This window comes from Carassius carassius, chromosome 1, assembly GCF_963082965.1.
Source record: "Carassius carassius chromosome 1, fCarCar2.1, whole genome shotgun sequence".
In the NCBI taxonomy this organism is placed as follows: Eukaryota; Metazoa; Chordata; class Actinopteri; order Cypriniformes; family Cyprinidae; genus Carassius; species Carassius carassius.
In genome coordinates this window covers 46,428,953-46,442,363 of record NC_081755.1, presented here as the reverse complement: position 1 = coordinate 46,442,363, position 13,411 = coordinate 46,428,953, and the positions used below count along the sequence as shown (strand labels likewise).

Genomic DNA, 13,411 nt, shown 5'->3' with positions numbered 1-13,411 from the left:
CCTGAAAGAAGTCTCTTCTGCTCACCAAGGCTGTATTTATTTGGTCATAAATACAGTAAAAACAGAAATACTGTTAAATGTCATTACTATTTAAAATAACTGTTTTCAGTATATGTATTGCTGTGATCAAATCAGAATTTTCAGCAACATAACTCAAGTCTTCAGTGTCCCACGATCCTTCAGAAATCGTTCTAAGTCTGTTTCATATTTTTGTGGAAACCATGATTTTCCCCCGCAAAGTTTATAAGAGCAGCATTTATTTGAAGTAAAAAAATCTTTTGTAACATTATTAATGTTTTTACTGCCATGTTTGATCAATTTCATGTGTTCTTTTGTTGAAGTATTAATTATTTATAACAAAAATGAGAAACTTTACAGATGCAAATGAAAAAAAAAATCATTTGTGAATCTGATTGCATATTATTGTGATGATGCTTTAAAAAAACTACTATAAATTACTATAATCTACTACTATAAACATTATCTTCAAATCTTACTTTTTTTTAGGATTTCTGCCATTTTTAGTTTATGAGAACAAGCTTTTAGTCCAATTAAATCTCTCTACAGTCAAAATATTTCCCTCTATACCGGCAACCAACTGGAAATATCAACTATAAAAAAAAAACAATTATTCACTATATCCCATCTACATAACTACGTAACATTTCATGAGTCTAAGAATGTAGATCAGTTACAGCCTCACACACATACTTTGATACCCTGTACATTTATTTATTTAGTTAGTTCACAACAAAACATTATTTCAGTCTTTGAAATGACATGTTTAATTCAGAGTTGTTTCTTTGTATATTTGTGAAATTTATTAGTAACTTCTAAATGATGTAAATCCTTTTTATTTTTTTTCAGTTTAGTAAACAGCATCTGTATTCAGCGGTATATAAAGGCTGGTGCACTCAGGATGACATTTCTGAATTCTGATGGCATGAATGCATTAGTTTATGCTTCTCCTTTCGGCCCATAATGCAACATGCTATCAGAATTCTGACAGCATCAGTGACCGAGTGTGCGATGATACACACGCATGCATACAAACACAGTCTGATCAGCGCTCTGATATAACACTGCGCTTTCACTGAGTAAATAGCCGTGTTGCTGCTGAATAAATCATTGAGGAGCAGGATGGGTACGTCAGACTCCACTAATACAACCACAACTACAGAAATCCACAGTACAAAGTTTAGATGAATTCAGCGAAGAAGCTTTAGGTTTGTTCACAGGGATTGCAAGCAGAAATTTAACCAAATTAATTCACAACGTTATAGGAATAGTTCACCCAAAAATGAAAATTAGCTCAAAATGTACTCATCCTCAGGCCATTCATGATGGGAATAGATTTGTAGAAGTGTAGCATTATATCACTTGCTCAGCAAAGAATCCTCTGCAGTGAATGGGTGCCGTCAGAATGAGAGTCCAAACAGCTGATAAAAACATCACAATAATCCACACCAAGTAAAAAACATTCAAGTTAAAAACGTCTTGATGGATTTGTTTCTTAAAAACACACAGCTTTTCACTTCACAAGACACTGATGGACTGGAGTGTGTGGATTACTTGTGGATTATTGTGATGTTTTTATCAGCTGTTTGGACTCTCATTCTGACGGCACCCATTCACTGCAGAGGAACCATTGCCGAGCAAGTGATGTAACACTACATTTCTTCAAATCTGATGAAGAAACAAACTCATTTACATCTTGAATAGCCGGATCTGAGTACATCTTGAGTTATTTTTTTTTTAAATTCCTTTAAGGAAGACTAATTAAACCAATCAGAAATGTACTTTACTATGACATCACAAACAACTTAAGGTGACATCAAAAGGTCACATAAGGTAGTTTGGGTAGCATTGTGTAATATTTGAATTTAGTAAGTGTACAGGGAAACATAACATACTGTTAATAGTAATTTGAACGCCATAGGAACCCCTCCGCATTTCATCTGTGTCCTGCAGGGGGCACTTTATCTGCGTCCTGCATGGCTCCCAACGGTCCAGTGCAGTAATGAGGACACAGGGCAGAGGAACCTGCTGTCCTTTGGACTCTGCGGACATTAAACAGGTCATCTTCTATCAGGAGCTTCCTCAAGTGTCCAGAGCACATTTTCCTACATGACCATTTCAATCACGGCCTCCTGACCTGATACTAACAAAGCAATTGCTTCAGACAGCTGACCGAGAAAAACAGAGCCTGCTTCCTTATCGCTATGCGCCAATTATCAACGTTTTAAAAGGAAATTCTAGATCTAGGTCTAGGTCTTTCTCTGCCAAAAAAAAAAAAAGGAAAAAAAAAGGATCTTTTTTGTAAGTTTAGATTATGAACAACATGAGCATGAGTGTTCAGTATTGGGTAAACTGTCCCTTTAAGACCCAGTTTGTCACTTAAAAAAAAAAAGTCTATTTTAATTCTGAGATCAAATTCAAACATGGACTGTGAATAACTATATTTTTGCCTATTATTGATGTCTATTATTCAGCATGTAACTGTTTCACAAATTAGCTGGATATTAGAAATTTCTCTTGCGTGAATGTCAACATAAAGATCAGTTTGTTTTTGTGCAGTCTCTTTTCTGGGACAATATTTCTCACTATTTCCATCCATATGCAATGTGAAAATACACATTAGCATTATATATATATATATATATATATATATATATATATATATATATATATATATATATATATATATATATATATAATAAAATAAAAAACCTTACCTTTATTCAGTGAGGATGCATTAAATTAATCAAAAGTAACAGTAAAGACATTGATAATGTTACAAAATATTTCTATTTCAAATAAATGCTGCTCTTTTGAACATTATATTCATCAAAAAATCTTGGATTTAACAAAAATATGAAAGAGCTCAACTGTTTTCAACATTGATAATAATCCAAAATGTTTTCAGAATATTAGAATGATCTATGGATCATGTAACACTAAAGACTGGAGTAATAATGCTGAAAATTCAGCTTTGATTACAGAAATAAATAATGTTTTACATTATAGTCACATAATAATATTTAACAATAATAAAAATTTTTACGGTGTTATTTGTAATCAAATAAATGCAGCCTTGGCGAGCAAAATAAATTTCTTTTCAAAACATATATAGAAATATATAAAATATAGAAATTAAATAACATTGATATATATATATATATATATATATATATATATATATATATATATATATATAGGAGAATGACTATTAAGCTTCATATTCCAGACAGGTTTCTGGAATTATAAAAAAAAAAAGTAACAAAACACTATTAAATTAATAAATATGATTTTGTCTCATAAATTATTTTATGATTTATGAAAATAGAACTTCAATTATATCTGTTCCAAAAATCTAGTAAGATTAAGATATCTGTATATTGCAAAAACTATTCATCAAAACACAGAATGCTTTACCCATTTGTTAATTTTGCTAATTTTATACTTATTGGAGCATTACAGTGTTAGCTTAGCAAAAAGATAACGTCAAACACTATTGGAAAAAAAAAACATGGAATCTAATGACATAACTTGCAGATCTGATGTCTATGGAGAGCATTTCAAATCAATCACATATGAGATTCAGGTAGAAAAAGAGCTGTGTTTCTGTGAACGCTTTACTTTGAACACCTTGAAAGAGGGAGAAGCCTGACTTCATTTTGAGTAGTTTAAAAACATCCAGGTTAATCAATAATCAATCGCTCAGACAACTCTGGACGTCAGTCTGGAGTGACATATTTCCTGTTAAAACGACTCCAGTGTGGCGTTCCACACCACAGCCGTCAGAAAGACCACACACAAGCTCTGCGGTCACAGACATGATAAACAGACGGAGAGCCCTTGATCTCCCGCCGTGTCATTTAGAGAGATGACTCTGAGTGGCCCAGGTCATTACCGCCTGACGTCTCCCTGGCAACACTTTAAATCAGCATGACGGTGAGGAGTAAGACAGGTGGTCACCTGGAGTCTCACAGTCCTACAATGTCTATTGCTGGTGTATCAATATTAGGGCTTATGGATTTCTTTATGGCTTTAATTTTTGATGAACTGATATCAATTCTTAAATCTCAAGATCTTGTGATATTTTCAGGTGCAGAAATATGTCAATAAACTGGCTTGTAAGCAATGTTACGTAACATTGCATTTACCTCAGGAAAGCCATTCAATGCCCAATGCAAATTCATTAAATTATGCACAATATGACATATTTATCATATTTTTCCTTAACTTGTTCTTCGATATTTAATGTGTTTGGATAAATCTGTCATGAAAAGATTATGACCACCATCGTTTAAAAATATATATGTGCGTGTGTGTGTGTGTGCATAAGAAGCAATATTGAATCTAATCAATAGCGAGATTGTGAATCAAAATTAAATCAAATTGTGAAATTTGTGTAAATGCCCAAGTCAATAAAAAAAGTATTTTAATGTCCTGAAATTATTTTGGCATAAAGGCAAATTTGACTCTTCAAAGAGCTTGAAATGGCAAAAACAAAACAAAACAATCAAATATTACACTTTATTGTCAAGTGTTTAGATGTGCTAAGTGTTTTAAGTGTGTTAATAACATCCAGATGTCTGAGGTAAAGTGTCTTAAGTATTTGGTAACTACTAGTGTGACATTCAGCCATTAAAAAGAGTACATCTGGTATTAGACGTGTGTAGGGCTTCAGAACAGTTGAATGTTTAGGTGTGAATTAATTAAAGTGTTCAGGGTTAAGAACTGGGCGCATTAAAAGATTTTAGTGTTTTAGTTGTTTCTTCTAGACAGCAATGAAATGAAAGAGTGCTCTGGGAAATGCCAGACGTTGTTTCTGGGTTAAGAGTTTCAGGGTGCTTGTGGAGTTTGAGGTGTTTGATGTGTTAATTGTTGCGCCGTTCAAAACATGGAGTGTCTCCTTTACTACAGAAGATTGATGTGAGTGGCGTTATGTAGCTAGGCAAGGTTACACGACTCTACAGAGCCTGTCAGTCAGTCTGCCACTCTTGGTGACTGACGTCTGAGTGGATCTGACCACTGCTTGGCACTGATCTCTGCATGCCACAGTCTGTTTGCACATTAAAACAGGTGCAAGGCTTCAGCTGATGATAACTTCAGAGCTGAAAACTGCCAGAGATATAACCTTCCTGCTCACGGGGTCGATTACTCACAGAGTCCTTATAGACGGCCGTAACGCATCTACCGGAGATGTTAAAATACAACACAACAGCTGTAAAACTGTTTATTCGCTCTGACTAGACCAGTGGGACTCACTCGACCTGCAGTGTGTGCATGAATATGAGTATGCCAGGGTTATCATAGTTAACTAAAACTAGAACAATATAATACCTTTCTCACTTGAAACTACGTTTTGTATAATGCTTTAAAATTTTAAATTAACATTAAAAAGCTTTATTTCAGCCAATTGCCAAGGCATCAGTTCTCATTTTCATTTTAAGTTGGGGTAAAATTAAATAACTAAAACTGAAATAAAAATTTATAAAAACTGTATAGACATTAAAAAAATCAGAAAACAGAAAATAAATAAAAAAGAGACATAATTATTAAAAACAAATTTTACTAGATAAACATTAATAAAATGACAACAACACTCCATAATTAAAAACAACTCTAAAATGAAAAAGAAAAGAGAAAATATACAAATACGTCTAACTTAAAATATCAATACTATCAAATATCTAAAATGTCTCTGTTACATATGTAACACTGAGAAAGTGTACCCAAGTAAGGGAATGCTATGGAAGCCACATCCTGCGTATAGGAGGTATTATGTGGAAATTACACATAAGGATTGGCCATAGGGCAGTGCTACACATGGAAGTCCCTGTGGTAGACTCAGCCAGCCTGGGGTGAGATCAGTACGCAGCAGAAATGGCTGGGAAATCTCTGCCAGGGAAATACTCAGGTTCACCGAGAGGGGAGCTGTACCATTGAAGAATATACCAAACACCTAGCCTTAGCACAAGGACTAACCTTGGGCATATACACGAGTGCTGGACCTGGCGTCTGGTGCTCCACTACGCCTGAACGCCGAGGGTATGGGAGGAACTTCAACAGAGTTCACAAAATGGGAAACTGAACTGAGAAGCACTCAAGCACAGAGATTATAGAATCTTGCAAACATGCTAGGTGTCGCCCAGCCGGCAGCTCTACTAATGTTTGCTATAGATGCGCCCCTCACCAATGCCCAAGAAGATGCCATGCCTCTCGTAGAGTGTGCTCTCACTTCTGTTTGTTTGGAGACAGCCTTTCCCTTCTCCTGTTCTCCAAAGCAGACGAAGAGCTGGTCTGAAGTCCTTAAGCTCTGCATGTGGGCCTCATAAATGCGCAAAGTGTGAAATAGACAGAGAAAAGCAATGGCTGGGTCTGCCTCCTCCCGGAGCAGTGTTTGCAAGGGGATTCAGCCTCATCATGCCTCTAAGAAACATGATCCCCCTGCTTCCCCACAGACATGCTGTTCAATGCATTGTGATGTGCACAATCAACAAACAGGTTCCACTTCAGTGCATAGGTGTGCCTCGTAGATAGCGCTCTAGCTGAAGTGAAGGTGTTTACTGCCACTGGGGATAGACCATCACGAACCTCCACATCCTGTCCCGAGACCACATGTGGAGACCACATGTCCGGACCAGTACGTGCTTGTCATGTAGCAGTGATTTGAAACAGCACGAAGCAAGCCAAACTGCTAGTAACTCACTGCAGTCGAGGCCGTCCAGGCACCCAATGCTGCATGCCCATGGCACAAGGCCCCCCAGCCTATGGAAGAGGCATCTGTTGAGACAACAACATGTCTGGACACTTGCACTAGGGGAACTACTACCCGAAGAAAGGCAAGGTCTGACCAAGGGCTGAAAGTCTGTTGGTAGGATGAGGTGACTGAGGTCCGGTGAGTGCCGTGTTGCCATGCCCATCTCGGGACTCGGTCATGAAGCCAACACTGAAGTGGTCTTATATGAAGCAATCCAAGCAGAGTCACTACAGCATTGAAAAATCTGTTTCTGCGTCATCATCCTGAACGGGAGCGTGTGAAGGGCTTGGTTCAAGATGCGCAGGTTCAGGATTGGTCATAATCCACCACCTTTCTTGGCTACAATGAAGTAAGGGCTGTAAAACCCAAACTTCATATTGGCTGGAGGGACCGGCTCTATCCATCTGGTCTTGATTTTCCGCTCGCAAGATGGGAGCGTCCTTGTTCAGCACAGAGGTGAACCAAATGCCCCTGAGCTTGAGAGGACGCCAGGCAAACTGAATCGCATATCCCAGTCTGATGGTTCTCATGAGCCAGTGAGATGGTGTGGGGAGTGCTAGCCAGGCCCCCAGAAACCGAGCAAGCAGGACTAGGGGAACCATCGATGTACTAACAGTGGGGCAGTGAGGTGGAGCGCAGGGACCCAACCCCGAAGGCAAAGCGTTATTTACCTGTCTCCATGGTTGGCCAGGGCCATGTGAGAAGGCACTGGGATATCACATCTGGTTGGCACCGCAGATGGCAGCCAACCCCCTGGAAACCCCCCTGCTCTCTCCACACTCACCATCATGGACAGCACTGTGGCTGCAATGGAGTCATTCAGGTTCCTGGGCACAACCATCTCTCAGGACCTGAAGTGGGACACTCACATAGACTCCTTTGTGAAAAAGGCCCAGCAGAGGTTGTACTTCCTTCGTCAGCTGAAAAAGTTCAACCTGCCACATGCACAGATGATAAAGTATTACTTTGCTATTATTGAGTCGGTTTTGTGCTCTGTCTGGTTTGGGTCAGCCAGCAAATCAGATTTAAGAATACTTCAATGGACTATTAGGGCAGCAGAAAGGAGCATTGGTTTGCACCTGCCCAGAGTGAAGACACGGGCAGGTAACATAATCAAAGAACGGACACAACCTGTTTGCACTTCTCCCCTCAGGCAGACGCTACAAATCTCTGTGCACTAGAACATCTAGGCATAAAAACATTTTTCCCCCATGCCATCTCCAGCTTAAACTGCTCACATTCATTACCTGTGTTCTGTAATTCATTCAGTAAATCATTCTGCATCTTAAATGATTGCCTTTCTCAAGTATTATGTAAATACATATGCATATCTCTTTATTTATACAATTCTGTATAGAGTAAAATTGCACAAATCTGTACATAAATCAATGTACTGTTCCAGATTCGTACACATTATTTATTGCTAAATCTTACCAATTTTATTATTATTCTGTTCTCCTTAAAAAAAAATAAAATAAAAAAATAAAAAAATAAAAATTCCTTGTGTGTTTGCGCACACCTGGTGAATAAAGCTAATTCAGATTCTGATTCTGATTCTGAGCCGGGCCCTGCTGCCCACTGATGGAAAGAGAGGGGGACAGGAGTGTTGAGGCCGTGTCTCATACACTGCCATCCTCACCCTGTTGGGACCCGGAGAAATATGAAACTGCTCTATTGTTGAATGTTTGGGTACCACTGCCTGAAAAAAACAAAAAAGATTCTCCACCCGGCCCCCCCACAAAAAAAGCAAAATTAAAACAGAAAATACAAACTAAAAATATGATTAAAAATTGTATACATATTTGAAACTATACAAAATACAACAAAATTACTAAGAATAAATAAAAATAAAAACAGAAAAAAATATGAAAATAAAACCAATTAAAATATTAATAAAGTTATAGACATTAAAAAATGAAGAAAATGACAAAAAATAACAAAATGATTATAATATCAACAAAAATTATAAATATTTATAGCTACATATAAATACATATACATGTAAATAAAAATGTAACTAAAATTAGAACATATTAAAATAAAACATAAATCTGAATATTACAAAAAAACTACATACTGTATACTTTTAAAAAAATATATGTTATTTAAAATATTAAAAACAACTAAAACTGGTGTTTGCCAGTGCAAATTCTATGAGGTTGTTCCACATGGTATATTGTCCATCATGCAAAAAGTCTGATCACTTAGAAAAGTAGTAGCACAACTTTCCTCAACAACAGTTCATAGCACAAACTCTAAAAGCTTATGGGTTTGTTACAGTCACGAACCATAAGTATGAGCGATAGCGTCTGTAAACCGCACTAATAATGTTTGTTGAAGGTTTGCTGTATAATTAAAGCTCTAATTAGCGCAGGTCAGAGGAATAATCCCAGGGTTTGAATATAGAGGGATTTCTGCTGGTTCAGAGTCAAATGCTGTTGTTCAATTATATGCTACAGTGCTTAACCACATCAACTCTGGGGACCCACCGGTGGGTCCAATATTGCATATGCCTAATTCTCAAAAAATCAAAATAACAGCTCAAGTGGTTAAAAGGATCACCATGGTAACAGCAAGGAGAAACCCGCAACAACAGTCATTAATAACCCAGAGATACTGTACTGGGAAAAAGCAGAGAAATGAACCAACAGCAAACTTACTTCTGCTGCTGCAGGAGGTGAAATGAATCAAAAAGTTAATTTATATGAAACACAAGGGAGGACATTAAACCACAACTGCTGCTTTCCAAACACGAAAACGCCATTTACCCTGCATGCATGATTACAATCAAACTATAAAACACTACATCACGTACTGTATATCTATATAAAATATGGTAAGTAACTATAAGTAAAATATGAAAATAATAGGATCCAAATACTAGAAATAAATGCTTAAATATTGTACTAAAAATGAAAAAGTTTGGGGATTTTTGAATTAAATTAAATGTAAAGATTTAAATTTACATTTTAAAGATTAAATGTAAAGAAATTAAATAAAACATGCTAAATTATTGATATTATTTTTTAATACATAAATAGCCCTTGAAATCAGATGACATTTTGGTTTAAGTATTTGTAATATATTCAAATGAACCGTTTAGTGCGTTTCTCCACTGATCTGAATTCACAAGTAAGAACCGGGAGATCTTGTGAGCGCACGCGACTGATGCTTCTAAAATTAAGTTACTAATGTAATTTTAGGATTAATTATTGTAACTGAAAAAGTAAAGGTCGAAACTGTCATTTGTTTGTGAACTAAATCTGCTGTAGAGGGTGATCTATTTAAGCCCACTGAAATGCTTGAATGCAGACACATCAGCATCAGTGCCTCTTAGGTCAAAAAAACAAAACATTAAAATAATTAAATTAAAAAAATTAAATAACTAATGCACGTTCAAAATCCCAGTTGTCGTAAAGTTAACAGTTTTATTAAAATGCTACGCATTTAGCCCTGTGTGATGTCAGTTTTTATATTGTTTATCAACAGTATACATTTTTATATTGTTTGGATTAACTAGCCAAGGCTGTTTTTATACCACAGAAAAGGTTTGAGAAGGAAACAAATCATTATGAAAATATAATTACTGGTATATTTTGCTTAAAATGTGAGTACTTTTGTACTTTCGCTCGAGTAAAATTGTACTGGAAAAATATTTTATTATACGTATCAGTACTTTTACTCAAGTACTTGATTTGTGTACCTCGTCCACCACTGCTTATCACACAGTTATTTCATAAGGTGCATGGCTTCCAAAAGACTCTAGAATATCTAAACAGCAGTTTAGTAGAGCGCAAGGGTCACCTGTGAGCAGGAGGAGTGTGTGTGTGGTGTTGAAGCCCAATACATACTGTAGGAGAGAGGAACGTCCAGGTCGCCCTGCCAGGACAGCTGCCCGAGATCATCTACAGAGTGCTGCGCTGCAGAAGCACAAACATACACAAACACACACATTAACACAGCTCATGCTAACATATGCACATACAGCTGACAAACACGGAGAGGTTCACCGTCTGCAAGTATAAAGTCAACATCAAACAGTCCTGAACATTAATATAAACCATTTTAGCATGTATTAAATGTCGTGCTTAAATGTAATTGACCACATTTGTTAAAAAATTAGAGGATCTTGTTAGATTAGAGCAGAGCAGACCCGGATCTTGTCTTCATGACAACATAAAGCCTACTGATAAAGGACACCGTGAACCGTATTTACAGCAAAATACACTATGTTTGACAGGTGCAATATACCAGTGTGTCACCGGCCTAATGTTTTCAAAAGGCATCACGCGAGTGTGACCATCACTACAACTAGGAAAAAAATTATTGTAATTCAAACGCAGTTCCCGTCTGCATTTAAACAGACCTTTGCTCTTAATTCCGATCGGTCCAACGCAATAACGAAATCTGAGCAGGTCTAAAAACTGAAACTGTTGATGCCGCATTTTACACTTTGGAAAAGTTATATATATATATTTTAAATATGAGCAGGCCTACAAGCTGGGATTGGTAATGCTGCACTATAATCATAGTTATTTATTTGTATTTTTCTTTATATTTTATTATATGATATTGGTTTGAGACTGAGAGTATTTTATTTAGTGGAAAACTTTGCAGCAGGATTTTATTTCTTATTCTTTTTTTATTTTATATATATTTTATTAAAAAGTATTTAAAAAAGTATTGTAAACAAATGAAAAAAAAGTTTATAGTAATAAACAACCTGCAGTTTAATGTTTGCATTTCTTTCCCTTACTGTACCGAAAATGAACCAAACCGTGACTTTAAAACCGAGGTACATACCGAACCGTGATTTTTGCGTACCGTTACACCCCTAATATATATATATTCAAATTCATCAGTGCCTAACACTAACTCATTGCTTAACACAAACCAATCATGGCTTTATAATAGGCCTATAAATACATATCTACACTACTACACAAGGTTCATGTATATCTTTTTTTTTGTAATGTGTACAGGTGCGTCTAAAAAAATTTGAATATCATGAAAAAGTTCTTTATTTCTTGTAAAAAGTAAACTTAATTCTGATGGTTACGACATATAAATACCATCAAAATTATTATTATTTTTTTTATATTTCAGTTTGTGTGCAATGAATCTAGAATATAATAACATTTGCTTTTGACCTTTTCCATGATATTCTAATTTTTTGAGATGCACCTGTAATACTGTATCCACCAAAAGTTTGGTTTCAATTTTGCTTTCGTGTTTACCATGAATTTCAATCTCAATAATAATATTATCATTGAAAAAACACGTATATATGCCTATTTACTGCTTTAACGCAAAATAAACATTGTCTAAATAGATATTTGGCAACTGGTTAACATAAATATACTGATAACCAGCTCAAAAGTAAAGTTGTTTCAGAGGCAGAGCAAGTTATTTACATGTTAATGAACGATTTCAAAGGCAAACGTTAAAAATAATTCACAACAAGAGCGGAATGATGCAATAATAAAGTAAAGCGGCTCGGTTTTTGATTTGACGTCAACTTGAACAGGCTCTCAGCTCAAATCAGCTGAGAGTTTGAGGAGCAGCTCCATCGCTCTGGAGAGAATGTGTAAAGAAATTCAATCAGGTGGAATTAAACAGGGTGAAGATTAAGGGCAATTTGCATGAACCGCAGGGCTTCTGAGCCAAGTTGAATAAGCAAAAAATACTTAAGCAACTTATTAAACTCTTTCACCTTGAGGAAGCATGGTGCGTGGGGGTATTAACTTCATCCTCTTTTACAGTTGTATCCGAATCACATGCCGCAAATCTGCCATAGTGTCATGCAATTAGCTCAATCAATAGAGGATTCAACACACTGACATCCTTTATTAACCGAGGAAACCAAAGTGGTTATTTCGCAGCAAAACAATCACATGTGATGTCATCGGCGCTCGCACTGATGTCACCGATATTCCTTAGCCGGTCATTAATCTAAATGTTATTGCTCGTAAATGTGGAAGCGGGTGGATTATGTTGTTGTAGTGTTAACAATCGGCCCTTGGCGTGCTGATTATGCCGTATTATGTGGGCCGCGCTGATTCACTCAGGAGAGACAATGAGGAGCGGAGACGAGGCCGCAGACGCTTGGCAGCTGCTTTCTTTCCAACAGGCTTCCTCTGTCTGTTAATTAGCTTTAGGAAAGCTGTCAACAGCTCAATCTCCTCTAGAACACGCGCTCGGCAAATGAAACATGGCTAAAAGACATTCGGGGGCTTTTAATCATGTACTTCTTTTTGGAGGTGAGTGATTGAAAAGGGAACATCCTTAAGGTCTTTGCACACTGAGTCCGAAATTTTCGCCGGATAATTTCTCGTCAAAAATATTTATAACCTCACATAGTGTCAATCAAGTTTACACACTGCCTCCAAAACCTTAGGTCGTCACCAAAAAATTTTAAACGGGTTGGAATTTCTGCATTTTTAACATCCATAGTAAGCAATTTGAGATCTGACTGTGTGCAAGGTTTGGATGATGAATATGAAAACCGTATATGAAAATATCGGACTCAGTGTGCAAGGACATTATATTAATTTAACACTTTCAACACAAAAGTGTTGCTTTTTGTACAATAAAACTACTAAAACTACAACTACAAATTTTTATTTCAGCTTTATTTCGATT

General features: G+C 36.4%; 1 protein-coding gene across 2 annotated transcripts in view; it reads right to left on the bottom strand.

Moving 5' to 3' along the window:
- Nucleotides 1-13,411, bottom strand: part of LOC132152846 (protein shisa-6-like) — a 95,408-nt gene that overhangs the window by 43,930 nt on the left and 38,067 nt on the right. For both annotated transcript variants that reach the window (XM_059561776.1, XM_059561783.1), the window contains exon 6: nt 10,621-10,689. In XM_059561776.1, coding sequence (XP_059417759.1) covers nt 10,621-10,689 — 69 coding nt within the window. The remainder of the gene's footprint in view (nt 1-10,620; nt 10,690-13,411) is intronic.